The sequence below is a fragment of the Camelus ferus genome, chromosome 33, assembly GCF_009834535.1.
Source record: "Camelus ferus isolate YT-003-E chromosome 33, BCGSAC_Cfer_1.0, whole genome shotgun sequence".
Classification (NCBI taxonomy): domain Eukaryota; kingdom Metazoa; phylum Chordata; class Mammalia; order Artiodactyla; family Camelidae; genus Camelus; species Camelus ferus.
Genome location: NC_045728.1, coordinates 4551507 through 4577691, shown reverse-complemented (window position 1 = coordinate 4577691; position 26185 = coordinate 4551507). Strand labels below are relative to the sequence as shown.

At 48.1% G+C, this 26185-nt stretch overlaps 1 protein-coding gene across 5 annotated transcripts in view; it reads right to left on the bottom strand.

The window, feature by feature from the left end:
* Positions 1-26185, bottom strand: part of ETS1 (ETS proto-oncogene 1, transcription factor) — a 121965-nt gene that overhangs the window by 63424 nt on the left and 32356 nt on the right. The window contains exon 1 of one of the 5 annotated variants that reach the window (XM_032472605.1): positions 20758-20890. The exons of 2 other annotated variants lie outside the window; for them this stretch is intronic. Coding sequence is in view for 2 of the 3 variants with exons in the window: in XM_006181713.3 (XP_006181775.1) it covers positions 674-755 (82 nt within the window). In the remaining variant the exon portion in view is untranslated. Of the gene's footprint in view, positions 1-673; positions 1110-20757; positions 20891-26185 lie in introns of those variants that run through there. 2 more of the 5 variants (XM_006181713.3, XM_032472604.1) reach the window with 2 other exon arrangements.

Here is a 26185-nt window from a genome sequence, read left to right as displayed (position 1 = left end):
CTTCTAACAGATCTTTGGTACCAGGGGACAAATTTACAGCAGATTAGAAAGATGGATAAAGTGAGGAATCTGCCTGTACAGACTCGGGATGTTTCCAGGAGTTAAGATGGTCATTTCAGCTTGCCTCCCAGCTCCTCGTCCTGAACCCAGAAAACAGGAGCTAGACAGCAGAGACATGTGACAGGGGAGCACGGGAAGGCAAGATACTGAAAATGCGCTTGAAGGCCAGCCAGTTAGACACGTTTGGGCTCTCACTACCCAGGGCCCTCCAACCAGTTCCAGTACTGGGGGACGCGAGGTCAGTGGGTGATGTCCTCGGTGGCAGTGTCCACCGACCTAACGTTAAGGAATCAGGCCAGAGGGTTCTGGCTCATTTGGAAAAATAAAAAAGCAGGAATGGGGGTACTAGACATTCTGTAAGCTTTTTCTCACTACTCACAAAAACACAGCTGTGAAAATAAATACCACCCCCCAAACGCGGGTCTCAGGCCACCAACAGCCCTCCTCCTCAGCCTCTGTATCTCTCCAGCTGCCACCGGCATCGCCCCGCTCGCTGGGGCAGAAGCTCAGGCAGACGCGCACCTCCTGGAAAGGAAGGGCGAAGGAGGAGAAGTGGAGGCGACCACGGCCTCTGGCCAAGAGCTGGGGTGGGGGCTCGGCGGTCACCACTCACCCGGGGAGGGGAAAAGCTCCAGATCCACTTTTTCCGTCTTGATGATTGTGAGAGTCGGTTTGAGATCGACGGCCGCCTTCATGGTGCGAGGAGTGGGAGACAGACAGGACTAGAGCAAGTTTGCTGTTATTCTTGTTGCTTTTCTTTTTAATGGGGATCAGTAACAGGGGAAAGGGGACGGGGGGAATCGGACCTTCTTCCCTAAAATCTCAAATTCCCGCTGACTTTCCCCCGCGCCCAGAAGGTGAGCGCCCGGAACTCTCTCCCGGGTAGTTGGCACTTTGCGGGAAAGTGCGCGCGCCCCGGTCCCCGCCTCGCCTGCGCCTGGCCGGCTCCCTCCTGGTCCTCGCCCGGCTCCCTCCTCTCCGCGGGCAGCCGCCTGCGCTCGCCCTCGCCCTCGCTCTCCCGAGCGCTCTCCCTCCCTCGCCCGCCCGCTCTCCCCTCCTCTTTGGGGCGTTCCTCGCGGCGCCGAGCCGGGTCCCTGGGTCTGCGCGCCGGGCCCCCCCTCCCCCCAGGATCTCCGCGGGGGGGCGGGGGCGGGGGCGGGGGGGGAGCGCTGGGCGGGCGCGGCCGGGGGCGGAGCCCGGGGCCCGCGGCCAATCGCCGGCGGCGGCCCAAACCGAAAGGAAGACCGGGCGGAGCTCCGCGCCCGCCGCGCCCCGCGCCCCCGGGGCCCGGCCGCCCGGGCGCTGCGCTCAGAGCCGGCGGGCCGGGGAGCCCACCGCCCCGGCGGGAAGGGCCCGGAGCGGGCGGGCGGGCGGGCGGGCGGGCGGGCTGGGGTGCCCCGACTGCCTCGACCCTTCGGGGAAGTCCTTCCGATTCTCCACGCATTCTTGACGACTTGGTCACCCGCTCCCGCCCCCTCCCAGGAGCGGCATAGTTTTCCCAGTGCGTGTCCATCATTCATTCACAAAGACTGACACACAGGACGTGAGGCATGCGGCGGAGGGGCGTGCGTGCGAGCCGGCACAGGGGGCTCCGAGCCAGTGTCCTCAAAGGCTCTGGGAATATTGGAGTCGGGCCGGTTAGTGAGTCAGGAATCGGGACCGTATCGCCGGAGGAGCCTTCAGTTTTTCAGAGCCCACCCCCCTCCCCACCCGTGGAGTCGTTAAGAAATCAGTTAAGAGATGACGGGGGCGGCACTCAAGAGCAGCCCTTGATAAGGATCAAGCCCAAGGCAGCCTCCTGGAGACCCCGAAACAAAGACCCGGCGTCTTACTGGAAGAGTCAAGAACAGGGCCCCCGAACTAGAATCCAGTCACGGGCATCCTTGGGCTTCCTATGGCAGTGGACGGGCGCGAGGCAGAACTATTTTTCTCCTCTTCTATGTCACCGTTGACCAAATTTTTGTCTTTCGTTTCAGGTTCTCCTCTGCTAGATAAAACTGACAAGCTACCTAACACCAGCATCAAAAATGTGCCGTCAAGGCTATGTGGTTTTGAATTTCTGGAGCTCACCATCTGCAGACGCCATTGTGCATGACAAACGCACAATACACAGCCCCTTTTCCCATTTGGGAAGTCCAGACAGTTTGGATACTGCTGCACGATCCTGCATAATTAGTGATTTGCCACTGGTTCGGTGCTTATCGTAAATGGAGGTCGTTGGCCTAATTAACAAAACAACATGTAGACACAGAGGTGCAAATGTAGACACATCCATGTACAGCTGGAGCCAGGCTCTGATATCTATCTTCGATTAACTAGATTAAGCAACAATCTTTCTGAACAACCTCAGAGAAAGCTATTTTCAGTACTGATTTCTAAGCATAGGTTGAACTCCCACCACTTGCCCATAACTGTAATCTCTGCCTCTAATAAGTATTAACACACCCATTTACCTTCATCTAATCCCAGTTTTGCCCCCTTGAAGTATCAGTAACTTGCAGGTTTCCCACAACAAAGAAGGGAAGGAGCCAGGAATAGGAGAGAAATCCCAGGCTGCTGGTTCAAACCCCAGATTATGCCCCTCCTCCAGCGACCAGAGGAAAGTAACTTGAATAGGATCATCCTAACTTTTGAAGGATTGTGGTAATTCAGCTGTGTTTCCGAAAGAAAACACTGCTGGCCCTCAGACAACAAGAACAGACCCGTCTGATCCTGAGGAAAGCTGAGGGGAGTGAATTGTGCATTTACGCATCCAAGTGAGCAGCAAAGAAAAGACCCTTGAGCCAATCCTGCCTTATCCGCTGTGAATACATCAGAACTGTGCAAATGGAGTTGCTCTGGGGAATTTTATTATATTGATTTTGTGTCAGTTTCAGTGCTGGTGTTTTTTCAGTCCAGGTGTGAGGACTCTGTTTCAAACATAGCTTCCTCAGAGCAAGTCCTGTCTCTCTCCTGCCAGTCTGTTCTTTAGCTTTCTTCCCCAGGCTAGCCTAAACACAGTTGCTAAAACCCACAAAAGTTAGACACTAAAAGAGTCCACCACGATTAATCCGTAAACACTGTCCATTCCAGCAATGAGGAATGTATTCCTTCAATTCTTCAAAGATGACAGTTCAACTTGTCAATCATCCTTTCTAACCCAGACCTGAAGCACAGAAGCTGTAAATGTTTGAATGTGCAAATCAAGAAATGGGGTTTGGGAGATGGCCAGGGGCCACCACAGACCTCCAGGGAATTTAGTGCTACAGGAGGCCAATTGCAAATACTGATGTTATCAGAAGTTATGCATCTGACCTCGGATCTGGTGAAAATTTCACTTTGGACAAGGAGCACTACTGTGGACGAGTTAAAATATTTCGACATATTTGAGATATTAATAATCCAATCAGGCCCTCAATGATCACACTTGATTAATCTGATCAATTATGATAAATGAAATTTTTTATTCTCTTTGGGACCCAAGTAGGTTTTTCTAAACGTTCTTATGGACTTCAGATGCTATCTTTCTTACCTGCATCCTAAAAAACAGGGCCTAGCCCAGTGCCTGGCACATTGCAGATACTCAATAAACACGCGTTGAATAATGAACTACCAACTTCCTGGTCACTAGGGACCTTTACTTTGTGACCAAGTCTTTCTAATTCAAAGGTTAAGTGAGTTTGATACCCAATGGCTTCTGAAAATGAGCTTAAAAATATCAGCAACTCTGCCTCCAGGTCTGCCCTTTGCCAACAATAAGCTTTACCTTCCCAGCAGCCCACGTCCACCAAATTTCACTTGTGTGTCCGTTTCCCCACCAGCAAAAGAAGATCAGCTGAACTTTGCCTTCCATCCACTTGGGCAAGTTGTTTCAAGACTATATATGATTTTTGAGGCACTCAAGAAAAATCAACCAGGGAACTACTTTGCTTTTGCCTGTAACACAGCAGTCTGCTCCTCCTGCACTTGGGAGAAAACAGAACTGTATTTTCAAACGTTCCCAAGACTGAGGGCATTACATCCAGCAAGTGCTGAAATGCCTTAAACTAGAAACATCACGTCAAAGGGGTTTTAAAAAAAAGACTACAGGAGTGGAGGGCAGGGGTGTGGAGTTAGATGTTCATGACATCAAGAAAACAGTCACAGTTTTACAAGAATTCTCCTCAAAAACATGGAGTATGTTTTTAAAAAACATAAACTCTCTCTGTTACACTCCTCCCTCAACTCCACCCCAACCTCAATAAAAAAGAAATAGAAAAATACACCAATTTCAAATAATTCTGGAAAACAGGCGTTCCCTCTCCAGAGCCTGCTGGAATAAGTTATTTGTCTACTTCCTGAATCTTGAACGTCAACAAAATGCAGAATCTCTGTGTTTTGCGCTAAAATGCGCTTTATTAGAGGTAGGTGCAAAAACATTCAGACCACTAACGGCTCCTCCAGAGCAAGTTTATGACTCACAGATGTTGATTTACTGGTTAAAATGTAAGATTGGAAAAAAAAAAAAAAAGTCCTCCATTAGCAACCTGCCTGCGTTGCGTCTGTGGTTGTCTTTCTCTGAGAAAAAGGCAGCAGCCCCCGTCACACGCAGAAGCAGGCTTCTGAAGCTCAGCGCTGAAGCCAGTGGTTGCTGAGCGATAGGTTGAGTCACTGAAACGCCCAGTGAGGGAAGAGAGATGCCCGGGGCTCCGATAGCTACCATTACGGAGCTGCAGTAAAATGGAAAATTGGAGAAAATGAAAAGAACTCTCTTAATTAAACTCTGATGCCAAAAGGCCTTAGGGTCAGTTCAGGAACCCAAGTCGGGTGGTGGGGAGGGGGCCTCGGAGCGGTGCTGTCGCTGGCTGCACGCTGGCTCTGTGACCTCACCAAAGCCACTTAACCTTTTTGTGTCACAACCTCATCTCTGTTTCAGGGAATAAAATCACCCCTGGCTCTCCCAACCGTGCAATACAGACTCATTAACTATTGTTCCGAAGGTACAATAAACAATGAGCGGTAAGTTAGCAGGGAAGCCGGGAGGGGGTGGGGGGCCTGGGGGCCGGTTGGCCCTGAGAAATCTCTCCGTGATAAAACCGAGATGAGAGGGAGTGGTGTGGACTCTGGAATAAGACTCAGATTCAAATTCCAGCTCTCCCAACCGAGCAGCTGAGCGACTACATGTAAGTCACTTAAACAATCCTAGGGCCTCGGTGCCTCCCTGTTTAAAGCAGGGTGGTTTGGAGGATGAAATGAGATAAGGCATGCATATCATTAGCACCGTGTCTAGGTCAGAAAAAAGAGCTCAATTAAAGTTAAGTCATTGTTACTGTTCCTGAGATCCAGCGGAAGGTAGGAAATAGGAGAAATCACATAAAAATCTTCTCCGCAGAGTAGCCTGGACCCTCTATTTACCGGAACTGTCTCCATGGCGAGATAAGGAGACTGATCATGCCTAATTTAAAAATCTCCTGATTGGGTGACCTGCCCAGTTTCAGCCCCACTTGAGAAATTCCAGTACTGCCTGATCAGGAGAGAAAACCGCAGACCTGTATTCGTTTTAAGAGTCACGGAAAAGCTGTAGTTCAAATTCAGGAGGAAGATCAAGTTGGTGGTACCTCTTTGGAGACAAACACCTTAGGTCTTGGCTTCGTCACATGTTAGAGTTGGGTGGGGTCTCTTAGAGATAGTCAAGTCCAGCCCTCCTTTTTTCAGAGGGAAAAAATGACTCTGAATGAGTAAGTCATTCTGCCCAAAGCCACACAGCCCTAAAAAGGCAGTGTCAGTCCTAGACCCGCGGCAGTCCCGGAGAGCTGACCACAGCTCTCTCTGGCGTCTCCTTTGGGTGTACAGATACCACACTGCAAGGGAAGTCATTGCCATCCAGCTCCATCTGTTCCCAGACACTCTTGAAAAATGCAGCAGGAGACAGGGTGCAGTGGGAACAGATAGATGATCAGACACCATTTCTAGAGATTAACAATCTCCCCTGCACTGAATGTGTTGTCTTTGAGCGAGTACAGGATAACCAGGCGAGCATTCCCTGTGGGAGACAGCTTGGCGTGGGCTGTCAGGAGAGAAAGGGTCTGGGTTGGCTCTATTGCCGTCTGCAGTTTCTTTAGACTGTAATTATGAACCATTCAGCTGCATCTGCAGACCCAACAATGCAGGATGGATGGGCCTAATCCACGGGCCAAGCGACATTTTAAATCCACCAGCTTAGACATCACGTACTCCTCCAGCAGCAGGGCAGGCTCTGCTCACACAGAAAGAGGCGAGGAGCTGCTGGTCACAGCTGCAGGGTCCCAAGGCTTCCTCCACACCAAGGTGACCTCACTTCCTGCAGGTGAACCAAACACCTTCCCGGGATTTCTGCTCCCTCCTGGTCTTGGATTGTGCAGAATGCAGGCTACCCTGTGAACCTCTGGGGGTCACGTAATGTGGATTCCAATTTAAGTTGTCCTAAATTGGCCTCTTGAGGAGGCAGAGGGATGATGGCATTAGCACAAATGGTGGAAGAACCAATGTTCTTTACTGACATGGCAGAAGCAGAGAACCCAGCTCCTAGCAGGGAACTCCAGACCCTGGGAGACCAGGATCCTGGCCCCCTCCGCAGCGCTGCAGGTGGTTTCAGCTGGTGGAAGGCTAAGGCCTTCCTCTGATCTTACCCTGCTTTTTCTCTTCGGTTACAAAGACAACACCAGACTTCAAAACAGATGTTCTCTGCAGTTGTGGTCTGAATCCTAAATGAAGATAATTTGATTGTGGAATCTTCCTCTTTCTTTTCCCCCTTTCATTTTGAAATGCCAAATTGATTGCCCCAAAGGACTAGCATTTCCCACCCTAGAGATGAAGGCGCGGAGATGGAGTGGAGAACATCTCCATCTTGGTCTCAATGCTGGAAGTTAGGCAGAGAAGTCAGATCGCACTAGAAGGAGACACAGCTCTAAGAGGGACGGGGAAAGCGGTACAGGAGGGGGCAGTAGCGGGGACCTTTCCTGAGAACAGTGGAAGGATGGAGGAGCGGGACTCTTCCAGGAGGTAGAGTCACAGCGATTCTGTGTCCTTGTCCTTCTGGGACTTAAATCTCCAAGATTCCAAAATGAAATGGCCATGTATGCAGTAACTCCCCAGAGGCGATGTCATTGACCTGCATGGCCAGCAATCAACGAACAACAGTAAAACAATAGGAGATCCTCAAGTTAGAAGAATTGCAAAGCATTCAGAGCTGAATGGAGGTGAAAGGACCCAAGAGGTGGTCACAGGAGACGTAAGGGAAGGTCCAGGTGAACATCTATACCACACACAGAGGGGATTTCTCAGTCTATCCCTGACAGGGACATTTCCTGCAGGCAAAGAATTCTCCTCCCCAACCCCATAAGGCGCCCCTCTTTGCCCAGGAGCACCAGCGCACCCCAAGTGAATGTCTGAATGTCACATCTACTCCTACGCTCCCTAAAGGCAGCCACTAGTTTTTGTCATCTCCAGTGCTCAGCTCAAGACAGTAAGAGATCAATAAACTATGCTGATTATTTAATCAATGAACAGATAACTCCCTAACATTCCAAATACGGATCTTGAACCCAAATATCAGTCTTTTTTTTTTTAATTTTTAGATCTAATGTGAGACTCAGAGTTGCCCAAAGTTTAAGACAAAAGAGCTAACCATGTGACTTTCCCAACTGAAAAGGTCTTTTTATCAAGTGTTACTCTGCCCTTCTCACCACCTGCCTCCCATGCCCTTAAGGAAAATGTTGTTCAAGGTCACCACATTCATTTTATTTTTCATCTGAGTACACATGGGTTGTAGAGTTGGTGAAAAATGGCATTTGGCTTACCACAAAGCATGGAGGTTTATTGTCTGTCATCAGTGCGGACTTTTAGACAGCTTACTGCTCATGTTGTTGGCAGCAGTGTGCAAGAATTTCTGAACTTTAAGTTGAATCTCTTATTTCACTGATTATCACGAAGGTAAGGTATACAATCGTTAGATCCGTTATTCGAAAGATAAGAGAATACATGAAATGATCCCAATTTTCTCCATCTTTGTAAGGAAGAATAGTTAGACACTTTACAGGGAATCCAGTGCCTGTTACAAATCCCGTCCACCTTCTCAGATTTACAGTAACTTGTCAGGTCCCCAGAAACAATGCATTTTTTAATATTGTTTGGCCATGCTGTGGACACCCCTCCTAGTGAGGAAGGGGCTGGGAGTGGGGAGGGAAGGGAAGGTCAGCTGAGCCACTGGCACCTCGCAGGTGACACCAAGACACATAAAGAAGGCCTACAGCTCTTGCTGGCTGGACGGCGGCAGATGGCTACTCTCTGCACTTAATTACTTATATCCGCTGATGGGTAATAGAAATGTTGCAACGGAAAAGTAGGCTTTTTTTAAACCATAGATTTTAAGCCATAGAAACCAGGGAAATAATGGGTTTGGTTAGGATCCACCATTGCAGCTAAACTGCGATGAGGGTCAGAAACACACACTGTTGGACATCACTTCCTCCAGAACTAGTTCGGCATAATCGGCCCAAGAGAAGATGGAATGTGTCACACTGAGAACGTCGTACTAGCCAGGAAATACAACATTCTCTGAAGCCGTCATCCACAAATGTCTCACTCAGGCATCTATTCCTACCTTAACTTCAGCATCCTTCACCACACAACATTTTACAGCATCATAATGAATTAATACAATTCCTCCCTTTGCCAGTCACTTTGGACTAGAGGGAGTGGAATGCAGAGCACTTTCTAAGTCCCCTGCTGTTTCAAATCTCTTTTTGTCTGTGTGCTGTCCCCCTAAAATGTGCACAGAATCTGACTTTCACAAATGTGCAGGAAAATAAATCTGTAACAACACTAGAGCATTTAGGGTAATGATTCCAATTTAGCAGGTACTGAGCACCAGACATGCCACTGCTCGAAGGTTGACAGTTTGAGAAACAGCCTCAAGAAGGGATATGTCAACTTCTCCGGGACTGCAGCTCACATTTAACTCTCTGTTCTTCAGGGCCAAAGACACGAAGTCCTCTTTCATTTACGAGAAGCCAGCTGGGCTGACTCCAAGGGGTGCATCACCCCTGGCGAAGGAGTAGGAATGTAGGGGATGGTCCCGGCGATGACGCGTGAGGTGGAACAGACCCCAGCTCACATCTCATCTATCTGGATTGGCTCCCGTACAATGAAAACCTTTCTTCCTGCGCGTTGGTGAAGCGGAGAGAAGCAAATCCAACACGTGTGACGTGCGAGAAGGCGCCATTTAATCAGTCAGGCCGGGAAGCATTTTCAAGTGTCCAGGGCTCGAAATGACAGGTAATGATAGGTAACGTGGGGAAGGAGGAAAGTGGAAGACATAGAAGTTCTTTCTTAATGGAAATGCGTTTCATCAGATTGATCAGAAACATGTGTTTTCCCCAGACGGGGAGACCATCTTGAAAGACTTCATCACACAAAGGCCTTGGGTGGAAGCCCCACCAGGGACCCGCTGGGGCGGGGGGGGGGGGGAGCCCAGCTGGACGGGGAGCTGGCAACAGACTGTGGGAGGAAAGTGCAGACGGCAGTCGGTTCTCTCGTGGTGGGTCCCCAGGAGAAATCCCTTTCCAGGAATTAAAAATTCTAAATAATAGTCAGAATTTTAAAGAAATCGGAAAGATTATAGACTTTTCTTTCAGGGGATTCCACAGCATCGAAAGAGACCAGATGGCTGGCCACAGCCATTCCAGCTCAGGGAAGGGCCCAGCGTCCACATATGTATATACCCCTCATTTCTCGTGAGCTAATATTTTCTCTCTCGGAGAGTATTTCTTTTTAATTGAATGGAACTGAACTGAGGCGTGGAGGTAAGGAGACAATTCCAAATAAATGCTCCTGCTTCCCAGTAACCCACACAAAGAGCTACAGGTTTTTGCCAAATCAACTCTCAGGCTTTGGTTTCCCACTACAAGGAATGCACTGAAACTCTGACATACTGGAGAGGAGGCCGTGTGGTAGGCTGGGTGAGGGGACAAGCCCTGGCAGCAGGTAGACAAGACTCTGAGTCAGCTTGGCCACTTTCCAGCTGTCAGTCCCTTGGCCTCAGAAAGCCTCAGTTTCCCCATCTGTAGAATGGGGCAGAATGGGGCTAACCACAGTGCCTAGTCCACAGAATCGATCCGACGGTGGAATGACCGTGGGCCAAGCCCTCTGCGCTGAGTCTGACACAGAGCGAGCACTCAGCAACACGCCGCTGCTATTACTAATTTAAAACATCAGACTCTTGACTTTGGGTTTGGTGAGCATAAAGTGTTCACGGAAGTTAATCCAAGCTGTGGTATAGAGTGTTCTCACAAAGAGATTAGGACATGGTGGGCCCATTAACATCATGACATAATCATAAAGATCATTTTAAGTCTGAGTGCCAATTACACCGATCTGGACAGCAGCCTCCTTGGATGAAAGGAGGTTGATTTCCATTACACAGACGTGAAACATTGTCGTGGACGTTCTAAATACGGTCACAGCCACGTCACACACTAGTTACACAGAGAGGAATGTTCATCCTCTGGGACTCCTTCCCATCCTGGGTTCTCCCCACTCTGGGTTGTAGGTTTGATACTCAATCAGTGATTTCCTACCAACTAAGCAAAAGAAGATCTCAAGCAAATGGTCTCACTGTGTGGCTTTTGAGTTGGCCACTAACGTAGCAGAATCTTACACCGTCTCCAGCACATACCCTGGGTCTTGCTGCTTAAGGCGTTCCCCAGACACCCCACCTTTAGACAGGACCCCACTGCATTCACTTCACACAAGTCTTTTCCTGTGTTATCCCCCCTACATTTTCCCTGGCCGTCTCTTTTTCTGACAACCAGAAGTTTTCCAACAACTTAACTTGTGCCAGTCAACCTGAACCTCTAACCATCTCTGAAGGTGCTGTCCACATGTGTTTGAGTTACAGGACCCACGGGGCACCCCCTCCGAGCTTGGATTTGCCTCCTGGAATTCAGACCAAGTGTTTCACTTGCTTGCGTCAACTCGGCGTGCTGACCAGTTGAACCCTGAGGAAGGTATCCCACGGTGCCCCTCCCACCGCCAGTCAGCAACACAGATTTTGCTATTTCGGGGTATCCGCTACCTAATTTGTATTCTGGCACTACCAATTGCCTGGCATCTGGCCACGAAGGCTGGCAGCGGGGAACACACAGAGCCTCCTCACTAGCTGCCTGCTCCATTTGGCAAGATTAATGCCAGATCATCGGGAAAGTGGACTTAATTGGATTTCGGATAGTGTTTAGTTAAGTCACCCCACCTCAGCTCCAAGTTGATTAAAGTGTAGCTTTGCCCTTTCCGACAACCATAGCAAATAAATGATGGGGAAATGCACTGAAATGCACATGGCTGGGTCCTCTCGCACTCGCTCTCTCTCTTTTTTTTTCCTGGTGACTCTGAGGAGGTTTGGGCACGGATCCTGCATTCACAATACAGTTCTTGTTCTTCTTTTCTCTGCAGAGCAGCCTTGAATAGCTCTGTCTAAAATTATAAGCAGGGGCAGCCCTAGGCTCCAAGAGATCAGAGCCCTCATGCTGGGCCTGAACAAAGACACTGCTTTTTCCCAACAATTAGCCCTGCAGAAAAGGACATCTATCTCCCTCTATTAAAACCACCACGTGCCTTCAAGTCAGCCCATTGTAAGGCTAATTAAATAACACGCCTCTCTCCCATGCAGGTCTCCTGATTAGTGTTGCCCCTGTCCGGGGCCCCTGCAAAGCGCCTGAGAGATAGACAAGCTAATGTTCCACTCCTGCGTTCCCCTGTCACCAACGGGCGGCCTTTGAAAAGCCACCTTGTCGGTACCGTCGGGCTGGTTCTTACTCTGTATTCATTCATGGCCCAGACTTGAGTCATCTCCAGCTTAAAGGAATCGACAAAGGTTATATCATTTTAAAAATTAAATGATTTGGGAAGGCTAACTTTCTGTCACCACAGGAAATTTCGATGGGAATCCACCCACATCACAGTCTGAAAATGATGCTGCGACCCCAGGAGTGGAGCGTTTCTGAGGGACTCTCCAGGAAAGTCAAGGAGCCTGGGGGAGACGCAGCCAAGACGGTGCGGGCTGCCCTCCCTCAAGACCTGCGTGAAGCGGAAGCACAAACTTCTCGGACAGGTACTACACGGGAAAGCAGAGATACCAGAGAACATTTCAACCCATTTTTTTCCCAACATGATGCAGAGATAAGAAATGCCTTGAAAGAGTCTTGATGGCAGATGGAATCCAAGCATAGCCAAATAACCCATCTATCTGCCCTGTTTTACCCTCTTCCCCCAGAGGGTGCCCGCTTTCCAACAGTCCTGGACTTGCTGGAATCCTTTGAATAAGCCTTGGTGCCTCATCACTTTGTGCACTTTTACAGGACTTGCCCTTTCTGGAAACCCTGGTTCACCTGTCCCACTCATCCGTCAGGAAACAGCAACAAACATCACACCCACCCCCGTGAGGGCTTCCTGGATCTTCTGGATAAAACTGAGCACTTCCTCCTTTGCACCCTCACAACAAGCTGCCTTCATGTCAGCACATGCAGGCTTCTGACTGGACACTTACTGCCTTGCTTCAGATCATCTCAGCCCTTCCAGGGCAGGAAGCATATTCTATTCAAATTTTAATTTCCAGCTTACAACGTGGTCACAGAGTAAATGCTTAATAAATGTTGAAAGAACAGCTAAGAGAATCAGTGAATGAAATAATGAATAAATGGAGAATGAATAAAAAAAAAACATTTGATATTAAAAGTGACCTGAGATGGTAACATCAGGCCTGCTTCCAGCTTCACTGCACACGGCCCTGTGTGCTTGGAAAAGGGCATTATTATTTTAAGACATGCTTCTCTCCATCTGAAATCGTCCAATCCTGTATACATGCATGCACCTATGCACGCCTTTCAGATACAAAAATCTTGCACTAATCAAATGGAAGGAGACCAGGCCAGCCATTTTTGAAGGCTCTTCGATAGTTCTAGAGCTTAATTCTTCACACCAGCTTCAGTTTTTGAGGCCTGTAGCTCATTTAATCATTGGCCCATACAATCCTTTCCTTCCAAGTGTTTTTAAGAACTCACCAATCTCCCTAGGTGTCCTGCACAGACGAGTGGATGACTACATTATAAAGTCATCTGACATACAATTTAAGTTTCCCATGAAATACTCATGGGCCTCAAAATTAGCAGTTAAAAAAAAAAATAAAGCACTTGGCAAAACAGATTCTGAACTCTGCCAAACCCCCAAACATTAAAAAAAAAACAAAACAGCCAAAGTCATTGAATGATTCCCATCCCTAAGCCATAAAGCCTGGTAACAAAAGTCGCTCCCTGATGGTTCTTGTATAAGTTCACTTCCACACAGGATGACATTCGGGTCAGTTCTTCCTTTGTTTTTTTACCATCACAATCTCAACTTCTAGAAGGACGTGTCTTGCTAACGTTTGAGGGTGCCTTTTATGTAGAGAGAGAGCAAGGTTTGAGAAAGACACAGAGGAGGATTCCATGATCTTGCAGCCGTAAGTAATCATATCAGAAAAAGAATGCATAACCTCCAGCCTAAGACGAAGGGAGGAAATACTGCCAGTCATTTGGCAGTCACTTTGTTCTGGCAAACCTCCCACTTGCAAAAGTGGAATGCCCACTTTATAATGATCATAATGGATTGAAAGCTGTAAAATTAGATTCTGGCTAGCAATAACCTCTTTATTACTTGCCTTTACCACAGAATGCCTCCATTCTCAGACCTGGCCTTAAGGAAGACTCATCCAAGACCTCTAAGATCTGTAGAAAGTGAGATCATAAATGAAGATGAACAGATCTATTTTTATGTAGCCCTTTCTCCTGAAGGTACCACCTGGCGTGAAGCCGTTGAGCCTTGAGCATGTAAAAATCACACCGGTTAATTTATCAGGGACAGGTCAAATGAACGATGTGGCAGAAAATAAACTGTTCACAACAGAGATAAATAGAAAACATGGTGGAAAGAGAAGAATGGAAATGAATGTAGATGTGAATGCATAGCATTAACCACATAGAAATAGCAGATATACGCAATCAGTGCTCTTTAACCAAAGAGTAGGAACGTAAGAGGAGCAACATGCACGGTAACGATGAGCACTGTCCTGAGGACAGTGGGTGCAAGAATGAAGTGCCATGGGCAAACGCAATATTATTAACTTCTTAGAAAATAGCATACATCGTATGTGATAGAAATAGCTGCCTTCTAAATCCAATTGCGGTTTTGAGCAATATTAAAAAGCATAATATAGACAACTCAAGACCCACAAGTAGCCTCTCACTAGGAGCGGGAAGGGCTTGGACCTGACTGTAAGGAGCAGTGGTGCTGACAGTTCACATCAGTACCTTCCAGTTAGCAGATCGTTTGAGCAGCGGCTTCAGGGTAAGCTGGCCATGTAATTCTACAAATGGGATCCCTTCGAAGAGCAATTAGGAGAGCTGGGGTCACTTTGAATCCTTTTTGTGCCAAACCTCGGAATAGAACGTGAGCAAGCATGCTTCCTTTCCTCTGATTGACAGAACAGAAATGTTTTACCTCGTAGAGCCTGGAAGGTCACCTCCATCAGTATTATCTGACATCATCTCTGAGAAAGGGAGGAGGACAAGCCCCTCCAGCCCTCAGCACGCCGCATCTGGCCAGGGCACAGAGACCCTCCAAGCAGGCGTGACTCCGGTCCAAGTCAGCTGGACCAAACACTGAAGACACACATTTGCACAACGCTTGCAGATTATTCCTATGTCCCAAAGCATGCTCACCTACCACTCAGAGATGTGCAAATGTGGTTTTCTCCTGCCAAGCCTCTTGTCATCATTGGTCGGGTTTCTTATTAGACCTTTTATCACTTATGTATCACAAACCATCTGTGTCATTATTTTCCTACCAAGAAAGTGTGTCTAGAGGGAAAGGAGGGGAGGCGTGGTGTGGCGGGGAGAAGAGAATTAATGCATTCGTTCCTACACAGCTCCACCCAAAAGAAGAATAAGTGAAGCTGTCACTGGGAGGTGAGCACAGGAGGACCCCAAGGGATGCATCTGCCTGAGCTCAAGGATGAACCCGAGGAGGAATGAAATCAGGATTAAGGGAGAGGGGAGGAAGGCGGCAGCTCCCGTCCCAGGGGAGCCAAGGGGCGAGGGAAACTGACATGAAGTAGACTCCTGCGCTCAGAGCCTCAACCTCTGCTTCCCACATCCCTGCAGCTGCAGCAGGAAAATGTGGGGAAACAGAAATAAGAGCAGCTGGTCACTAAACACATATTTCTAATAGCGTTTTCCCCCCATTTATATATGCATGTTGGGATGTTATAATAACAGGTTCCAGTGGAGACTCCAAGACAAGTAGAACTTGGCATTTTAGATACACAAACAGTGCATTCTGGGAAATGTGCCATTGCTGTAAAGTCACGGACCCCAGATTCTTCACCAAAGTTCAAGTGAGCATCTGAAAGAAGAGAGAGAGAGAGAGAGCAGGGATGGGGGAGAGGACGTGGAGGACTGATTTCAGGTACTGCTGTGTATTGACATCTCCAGCGTGAGAGGCATTTCCACTTCTCTTGGAGTCAAAGTGGTTATTCCTTCAAGATACCCAAATTGAACACGTTGTTTTTAGAAGTCTTGTGTGTGGTTAAACTCTGTCAATTCGGGATGTTTTCCCAGACAACTGTTTGTGACCTTTTCTGAAACTGATCAAAGATAAGACAAAAAGGGTGAAAAGGAAATAGTATTAATGCCTTGGCAAACACACTTGTGTTAAGTCGAGATTTACAGAATTAATTCATAAAATGATGATGCATTATTCCTTAAAAAGTCTGTTGAATTTTTTTCTTCTTGAAATTAAAATACACTGATGTAACTTTAAAATAAAATGTTTGTCTTGGTTTAATTGTAATACAGGCAGTAAGGGGAAGGTGTTTGGAGACGAGGAAATTGATAAGCTGTTTAGCACAACTAGGTTTTCAGATTTTGCATTCTTCACAAACTGCACACATAATGGCTGCTTTCTGTTGCCTATTTCTGTTTACTGTCATTTCACACAATTGCTCGAGGCCCAGCACGGTGTTTAATACTAGGCTACAGAGTCAGGCTGATCTGAGCTGAAATTCGGGGTCTATAACTTACTACTGGTGTAACTTCTGGCAAGTTTCTTGAGCTATGTAAAGCTCAGCTTCCTCATCTATGACATGGGGCTAATAATAGCTCGCAGGATGCTTTGGTAAGATTCAAATAAGATAATAAATGTAAAATATTTGACAGTAACTGGCTCAAAAGAAATAACAAATGGCAATTTGGGGGTATTTTTCAGGCTAAAAAAAAAAATCACATTCCAAAGTAGACTTAGAACTCAGATATTCTCAACCCACTAAGATCACTGTAAATAAAAAAAATACTCATTTATCATAGTGAGCAATGTTAAAGAACCACTTAGTACAAATTATTATTTATGCCGTAGATTAGGAAGACAGTTCATAAATGTAGGTGGTTTGTATTTTTAAAATATCTGTTTATGAGATGCCAAGACAGTGAGAAAAAAAAAGTCTTCCAGCAAACGGTGCTGGGACAATTAGGTATACATATGCAAAAGGGAAAAATGGACCCCTTTTCATACTATGCACATAAATTAACTCAAAGTGATCCTAGATCTGAATCTAAAAGCTAACAGAATAAAACTCTTACAAGAAAGCTTAAGAGTAAATCTTCATAACCTTGGCTTAAGCAATGATTTCTTAGATATGACGCCAAGATCACAGACACCACCACCACAAAACAAAAAAATAGATAAATTAGGCTAATCATAACTAAAAAGTTTGGCGCTGAAAATATAACATCAAGAAAGTAAAAAGACAGCTCATATTAGTGGAGAAAATATTTGCAAATCATATATACACATGCAAATCATATATATATATATATCTGATAAAGAACTTATGTCCAGACTATATAAAGAACTCTTAGAATTTAATAGGAAAAAGACAATCCAATTTAAAAATGGGCAAAGATTTGGATAGACATTTCTCCAAAGATATACCAATGGCTAATAAGCATATGTAAAAATGCTCAAGATCATTTATCATTAAGGAAACAAACGCAAATCAAAACTACAATGAGATACTCCTTCACATCCGCAATGAGAGCTTTCAAAAAGACAGACAATAATAAGCAGAGGTGAGGCTATGTAGTTATTGGAGCACGTGTACATCGCTGGTGGGAATGTAAAATGGTGCAACCAGTTTGCAAAACAGTTGGTCAGCTCCACAAACAGTGAAACACATAGTTTCCATATGACCGAGCAATTCCACCTCTAGGTATAAACCCAAGAGAAATGGAACCATGTTCACACAAAAACTTACACATGCAAGTTCGTAGCAGGATTATTTATAGCAGCTACAAAATGAAAACAACCCAAAGGTCCATCAAATGGTGGATAAATAAGTCATGGCATGTCCATAGAATAGTATTCAGCGACTAAAAAAAAAAAAATGAAGCACTGATACATGCTACGTGCATGGACCTTGAAAATAGTCGAAGATGTCAGTCGCAAAAGCTTGCACGTTATATGGCTCCTTTTATAGGAGGAGTCCAGAATGGGCATGTTTACAAAGACAAAATTAGACCAGTGGCTACTGGGGTGTGGGAGCGGGAGGGATGAGGTAGAGTGGGACCAACTACTGATGACTATGAGATTTCTTTCAGGAGGGACAAAAATGTTCTAGAATTAAATTGTGGTGATGATTGTGCAATACTGTAAATATATTTAAAAACCTTACATTGTACATTTTAAATGAGTTAAATGGTATAGTATATGGATCATATCTCAATAGATCTTATTTCAATAAAGTTTTTTTTAAAAAAAAAAAGCAATTCTACTTTTCCAGAGGTGAAACAAGACAAATAAAAGAGAGAAAGAATTTCCAATCATCCAGCAAAGTCTGCCCAGTGGAGTCTGTGAACATCATCCCAAGACCATGTGCTTATCCGAAGTTCAGTGGGAAAACATCTCACATTTCCGTGACCTTCTTTTCTAAACTTCCTAAGTGGCTTAAAGAGCGGCTGCCCGGGAAACTCCAAATGGAACCTAAAAATATTATCTCCAGGCTTTATAAACAGCAGCAACACTAATGAAGTGAGCAGCGACGGACCAGGGAATGGAACGTTTCACTCAGGTTGTGGGGCATGAGCTGGGGGTAAACTCATCTCTGGAGGCAGAAACTCAGGGCTGGGGGAGGTGAAAACCAGCACGGGGGAAAGCAAGAAAGACAAACAAGAACCAGGATACATAAAGCAGAACAAGAGGGGCCACTATTCTAAACATCAGTAAAACAGCCCCTTTGCAAATCAAACGCTCGGTCCTCGTTCTGCTGACCAAGTTTGGACAAAGGGATGATCTTCAAGGCGAACTCCCCCCACCTTCACTTTCACGCAACTTGGAAAGAGGCCTTAGGGAACCCCGGCTGTGTCGGTCTCCCCTTAAGGGGAATCTGCAGCAGAAATATTGTCCTTGTCATCCCCGCTCCCCTGGGGCTCACCCGGCTGCCCCGAGTCGCTACGTCTGCCTCAGCTCCCCATCACCGTCATGCTGGTGCTCCTTCAGGACAAGTGTGCCACCCTACATCTCACGCTCCATAAATCTGCTGATTGATGAGGGACAGAACAAAAGGGCTCTAACCAAGGTCACCAAGACCCTAAGCCAAAAACCTTGAATTATCTCTGATCCAGCTGAGGACCAAGCCACCAGCCACCCCATCACTAGCTGTGATGGCTTTGGGCGACCAGGACACAGATGCTGATCACATCCTCTGTTCCACGGCAAGTACTGGGCTAGGTGAAGGGGACACAGAGCAAATGGGGAAACGTCCCTTGGTCTTAGCAGGAGAGGAGCCAGAACACAAAGAGCCTTCTGGAACAATCTTTGGATCTTGTTTTGAAGGAAAGGTTTTGGGGGTTTTGCTGTTTTTTTAATTTAGAGACTTAATTGATTTTAAAATCCTGGGTAGTTTTCACAATCAGACTGAGAGATGAATTTCACAGCCCTGGGCTATTGAACAGGGTGCCTTTGAGAGTTCCGGCACCCTGCCAGGTGCTGAGACATGGTCCTACCCTCAAGGTGCGCATTGACTAACAGGGAAGACACAAATCAGTGACTGCAACGCAGTGCGATAACCTCTACAATACAGGTGCGCACCCACACCGACACCGACACCGGGGCCTGGACCAAGGAACTGGCAATAGTGATAGAGAAGACGGGATGAATTCAGGAGCTACTTAGAAGATAAAGTTGCAGACTTGTGAGCACCTAAATATGAGGACATAGAGGACTTCTGCTACTTTTATCTCCCTAGAGTTTCTCCCCTTCTTCCAGTACAGGACCCCTCCCACCTTCCTTCTGCTAAAGCAAAGAGCTGAGCTACAGAGAGGAGAAGGAAGGGGAGGGGGAGGGGGAGGGGCAGTGAGGGAGGGGGAGGGGACAAGAAAAGAAGGAATTGATAAGATTATTTGATTTCCTAAAGATCCCCAGGCTGGCTCTTCTACTGGACTTCTCAGTTCTGTAAGTCAATAAATCCCCTCTTAAAATGAAGTTAGTTGTTTAATTAGCAGGTTTCTGCCACTTGCAAACAAAAAAAGACTTGACCAGTGCAAGAATTCCAGCACAAAGGAGAGACAATACTGCCGATTTTCCAGCCTGGTGGCTGGTGGAGGCTGGGACATTAGGGCAGAGGGTAAAGACAGCTTTCCTGCAGAGGCCGGACAGTGAGAGATGGGTGCGGGGGTAACTCTGAGACATCTGTGTGACATATGGGTGAAACAGTCATAGAAAAGTACCCAGAGGAGAGACGTCCACGTGCCAACTATGAGTGAAGAAACCAAACTGCCTTTCTCCCCTAACTATTCCTTAACTGACAAATTTTCTTTAAAGAGATATATTATCTTGATAGTCATTATTACCCCAAAAATAAACAAAACATGGCATACACACATGTGGAGAAGGACTAGTACTCAGCCAGGAAGAGGGAAAAGATTATGTGTTTTAAAGCCACCAAAATAACATACTCTCTTGTCTTTCCAGCAGATCTTTCTCTTCTGTTAGAGGGCAGGAAAAATGACAAATTTCCACCTCGCCACCCTGCCATAGACACTGGGAAATAAAGGAAGTAAAAAGACTAAATGATTGCAAAGGGAGAAATTCAGAATTACATTTCAAACTTTCTGTCCTTTGCCCCAAATCTTGCTGGCTGAGTTCTGGTACCCGCGTGCCTAGCCTGAGTCCCCTCTGTGCCTCAGTCACTGAAGCAGAAATGAAGATTAATCTTGAAGTCAACAGCTTTCTTTCCTACCCGACCTGCCCTTTCCCACTTGGCAGCATCCTGAAACATCCCCTTGAAGTTCTCTTAAAAGGGTTGGACATTTTTGTCTTATGTGATAGAAGCAGAAAGATAATTTTTAAAATGACTAAAGACTACTTCTGAAATATCCCGAAAGATATTTGAGGGGAGAGCCAGTTCGCAAACTCCTTTAATAACGGATTTCAGAGTTAAATTTCACCATGGCTAATCTAAATCCCTCATTGCCCCATATTTTTCCTGTTTTTTTTCCCCCTTGGTAGTCAATGGATCTAAAGAATAGCCGGTAACTCCCCAATGATACTTTAAAAAGAGTTAAGGCTACACTATTTAATCGTAATTGATTTTATACTTAGTTCCAGCTCACTGCTTACCTGAAGCTCAATTTCTATGGAAGGCAATGAAACACTTGAAGAGGAGAGGAACCTCAGGCGAGGGAAGATGCGGTGGACGCCCAGCAGGGCACTTACTGCTCTAGCACCAGCAAGGTCAGATGTGCCCTGATTGTGGAAACCGACCTCAGTGTTATCAGAAAGCTGTTTGCCTTGTGTCTTCTACAATTTACGTTTCTTAAATGCTCTTTGATATAAAAATAGGTTGTGAGCAAAACAAGCGTCCCTTCAGTGCCATTAAAAACTTGTGAGACCAGGAAGGAATTTTGAAAGGGCAGATGGAAAAGTGATTAATTGTTACTAAAAAAAATCGACGGAATTTCCCTCCTCCAGAGCCCAGTCCGTAGGGCTGGGAGATGCAGGAGGCCCTGGGGAGATGCAGATGAATGTCCCTGCCTTTCCCAGTTCGGCTCAGAGACCTTGCAGTCCCTTCGTTCTCCGAGGCTCGCCCTCGCCAGTGACCTGAGCAGCAGCCCTGCATCGCACTGAGTTTCAAATAAAGAAATGCGTTTCCTAAAGAATTCGAACACAAATAATCTCACTCCCCCAGTGCTTAGGTCTATACAGCAGATGTCTTCTGCCAGGAAAAAAAAAAGAAAGAAAGAAAAGCACTCTCCACTCCCTCACATGGAACAGCTGTGAGGAGAGAAATGGTATTTAATTCATTGTGAAATATTCAACAATGGCTACACTGCACTTTTAAAAGCCTTTTGATAGTAGAACCCACAGAGAGCAGCCCGTCCTGCGTGCTGAAAAGCCGCTTCCCCACAATTAGTCCCTCTATTCAGAGGTCTGAGGAGTCTGTGTAAACTTCAGCACGTGCTGTCTACACTGCGGAGCGTTTCAAGGGTATAACCTTTCAGAAACTTCCTAGGGTTTAGTCTTGCTCAGCGACTCTGGCTGCTCACAGAGCAGGCTGGTGGAGGAGGATTAAGGGGGCTAGGGAGGGCGACTGATGCTTAGGACGGTGAGGATACGAGAGACCCTGAGTGGACGGCAGCCAGCGAAGGAGACTGTTCTCCACCGCAGCTTCACAAATGGCCCGGCTCCTTCATGCCCCTAAGTCAGCAGTGTTGGACCGAAAGAAACCAGGGAGAAGGTCCCAAAGGTAGACCTCAGAGGCTCGTTTTCCCTATTTCACCTCCGCAAAGTGTGTAAGGGTCTCTAGTCTGTGGGAAGACTAGGAAAGCTTGTATTTTATCCTACAGGGTGGACATCAACCACCAGGGTTGAGGCGACTTAAAAAAAGGGAGACTCAAAAAAATGTTTGGGCAGTGAAGTCTGTTTAAGGGTTAAGAGCATGCACTTGGAGGAAGATCCCAGGGTAACAACTCCCCACCTCCCAGAATTGTAGGCTCATTGGGGGAAGTAACTTCACCTCTCTGAGCCTCATTCATCTCATCTGTAAAATGGGATTAAGATCACCCTCCTAGGAACATTGTAAAAGTCAAGAGACCACACGTGTACTGAATGGATAGCAATCTCTCTACCCCTCAAGTTGTTCTAGAAAGAAGGCGGGGCTTCTCCTGGGCTTTCCCTAATAAGATTACTCAGAATTGAAGAAGAATGGGATATGAACTATTTGTACTCTATATTCTAATTTTTTAATTGATCTGTAGAGAAGCAACGAGAAAGAGAGATCCGCACAGATACCTAAGTGAAAATCCGGAGGGATCTGAACCATGTTGAAAACAAAAAAAGCGGTGCCACTAGACAGCAGCCAAACTCTGCGCAGGTGGTGGGCTGCTTTTGTTGTCCAGGAAATCTAAACTAAAATTTTTCAAAGCACAAAGTGCTGGTGAAATGCCTGAAACCTTCGGGTCTGGTTGAAGGGAGCACAACCCCCTTCTGCTGCTTGCAGTCTTTACAGTCCAGGAACAGGCCACAGGCATTTCAGCCCCCTTCATTATACAGTTCAATATTCAGCCTATGAACGGATGCAGGCCATCAGCCCTGCGCAGTTAAGAATGTCCATCTGTACCGACCCAAGGAGGAAACGCTGAGATGTCACAGGGCAGCTCCGAGTAGCTGACCCAGGGTGGGGTCATCCCACATGCCCGTTTGAGACTTCTGAAAATGGTCTCCACTTGTCTGAGTTAAGTCTATGGCAGCGGATACAACAGCCAATAGTTCCAAGAAAAGCCAAAGAACAGAAATGAGGGCTATGAATTCACAGGATGGCAAGTGTCAGAGGCAGTGGCCGGGGGAGTAAAGCATCTCTGTGTGCTGTGGTGGTTTCTGCAGATGCTGTGGGAAGGGACATTGGCTCTGGATCTCTGCTCCTTTCAGAGGCACTGTTCTTGCCATTCAGTTTTCTCCGCTACAGGAGATAGTGATGCTGGGAAAATCTGTCACTCACTGGAGAGTCCCTGAGAAGCAGATCACAGTGTGATGTTCCCAGGATGCTCTGCAATGGCCCCAAGTGCTCTGCCCCATCCGACCTCCAGCTCCCAGTAGAGACCAAGGTCCCTACCCTTCACGGGCCTTTGGAGAGATCATTCTGAGGAGCATGAAATAAAAGGAGACGTTGAAAGGGAAACAGGAGTGATGTGGCTGGATTTCAGGCAAGGCGTCAATGCCCAGTGCCTCAGAGGCAATGGGATAGAAAGTTTCCAGATTTAAATGATCTCTTGGGACTGACCAGAGTGGTGAGAAGGGACTGGTAAGAAGGAAGTTTACGGATGAACTCAATCCAGCTCAACAAAACGCGCTCGGTGTCCTCGCTACTACAACACGCCAGGTGCTGCGGGGGGGCACAGGCACCTTTCCCTTGGGCAGTAGTTCCTAACCTCCTGGGGGTCTCAGACCACTCCAAGAACCAGAGGAAAGCTACAGACCCTGAGAAGAATCCTTGCACACCATTTCAGAGGGGCCCCACATTGCTGAAACTCATCCACCCTAAGCGCCCCTGTTCTGTGAGACTCTGCAGGCCTCGGACCCGGCGGAAAGTTGTCAGCGTTGATAAAAAGCATGTACAAAGCAGGTAGGAAATCAAGCGACAATTGCAAAGGCAACTGGAGCCCTGGTTCTACCAGTCTGAGGAGGGACAGGAAGGACGGTGCGACAGCTTCAGGAGTGGTTCGCTTTGTTTTGGGGGTTTGTCAATGCCAACTGTGAGGATGCACAGAGGTTCCAAAGGTCTGTTTTCTTAAACCAGTGGAGTGGAATGGGGGAGGGGGTGGGCCACTGGCCAGCACGGGATATAGGGACAGGAGTCTGAACCAAAGCCCCCGGGCCTCTCACGCTGGTAGCCTCCGAGAGAGCCAAAGAATGCCCTCTAGCCAGCGGGAAGGTCATTCCTCTCAGAGTGCGATTAGGTCTCATGTTTGACCCATGACCTCTGGCCCGTGAGATATTTATGATCTCCAGACAGGCAGCAGGGGGCAAGTGAGGGAAGATGGAAGGTGAAGGCATTTAATAGGGAAAGGAAGGGAGGAAGGGAGGGAGGAAGGGAGGAAGGATGGATGGAAAGGAGGAAGGCAGGAGGGAGAGAGGAGCCTGATCGGTTTAAAGTATGTGTGAAATCAGGGACTGAGAGCCATGCTTTGGCGTTTTCCATTTGTGCACTCAGCATGGCGCTCTGTCCCTCACCACGGTTCTGTGACGTAGGCACTGTTCTATTACACATGAGGAAACGGAGGCTCCGATGGGGTCAGCGATGTGGCCACCGTCCCAGAGCTGGCAGGCGGCAGGGCTACAACTCTGGCCCAGATCTCATCACCACCCGTGGTCTCATCAACTCCCTGGCTCGTTTCTGACCAGTCCCAACGCCCACGTGAGCGCCGCGCAGAGCGGTAGCCCCTTCCCACCTCTATCTCCCACCCCATCTAGAACTCCCGCGGCCTCTTGCAAAACTGAATCTAAGCCCAGAATCTCTTCTGTTCCAACCGCCTCTTTCTCAAGCCCAGCCCAGGGCAGATGTGCCACCCACGACAGAACCCGACGGCATGGAAGGCAGTCAGGCCAGGCGTCCGCTCCCCTCCGCCCCCCTCCCCTCCCCTCCCCTCCCCTCCCCTCCCAGCCTGAACCAGGATCTTCCAGCTGGTCCTCCAGGACGCCCGCCCTCCCTCCCTCCGGGCGGGCTGGGCCTCCGCCCGCCTCGCTGGCAGCGCCGGGGTTAACCCGCCGGCCTGCGGAGCAATGATTTCTGTTTTATTTCAGCAGGGGAAGTGTGTGCCGGCCTGATTAGCCTGATGGTTTCCTCTTTTCCCATAACCTCCAGACCCCCACGGCCCAAGTGTTTACTCTCTGAAATAAAAAATCTGCTGGTGTTTTTCTTTTTGTGTGCTCGTGTATTTTGGGAGGATTGCAGAGGAGGAAGGCGGGGTGGGGGTTAGGGACGCGGAGGCGGGGGGGGGGGGTGCAGACGCCTCCCTCCCCTCGTCCCTCCCCCACCGCGCCTTTCCCAGCTGCAGGCTCGGGCTGGGACCCCTGGCCGCAGCGCAGGAAAGAAACTTATTAATGAGGGAGCTGGGTCTCCTGCTTCGGCAGCTATAAACACAGCGAACATCTGGAGAGAGTAAGAGTCTCTCCGCGCACAGACGCTGAGAACAACAGGCTGGCCCCGCGCATCCCCCCCCCCACCCCGCCCCCGCCCCGGACTCCAGCCCCGCACCGTCACCTACCCGGGGGCTCCATCCCCCCGGGCGGCACAGCCCGGGCCGACGCCAGGCGGCCGGCACGGCCCCCAGCCCCCCGCTCCCCGCGCCAAGTTCCCGAAGAGGGGGTCAGACTGCTTGAATCAAATCAGAGCTGTGCCCCAGGGACCTTTTCCCAACTCGGACCAAATATTTGTGGTTTGAAAAAGTTAAGAGAACTTTTTTCTCCCCAGGCCCCTGGGACTCCCAGCGCGATGGCGTTACTTCCTAGGATTTCTGAGAGGCAGCAGGCGGAGCACGGCCGACAAGAGGACTTGCATCCCCCTCGTCCCTCGCTCCTGCGCGGCCTCATGCCTCCCACGAGGCTGCCTTCCCTCCCGAGGAGCTGCGGGAGCGACTTACGTTTGGGAAGGCCTGCACCACCCTGCCTGCCCGGGGCTGCCAGTCACTCGGGACAGAGGCGCGGGTCTCTAACCCGCAGCTTCTCTTTCTGGTCCCCACCGGGCTCCCTTCTCCTGTCACTGGCAGAGTGGGGCACAAGGCAGGGAGAGGCTGGCAGGCAGGCAGAAAGTTAGCCTGGGGCGGGATGAGCCTGGGCGAGACTCAAGAGATAAGGGTGGGACACCAGCTTTCTTTGGGTCCCTTAAATTCACAGCTCAAATCCCACTGAAAGGAAAAAGTAGCATCACCTGCTATCAGGACTGTTGAAGTATGTCACCCCCTTCAAAAGCACAAGAACTCTGAAATAAGTGTAACTGTCCCTCCTGTTAAAGGTGGCAGGACAAGACCCGGGGTGAGTTCTTCCTCTTCCA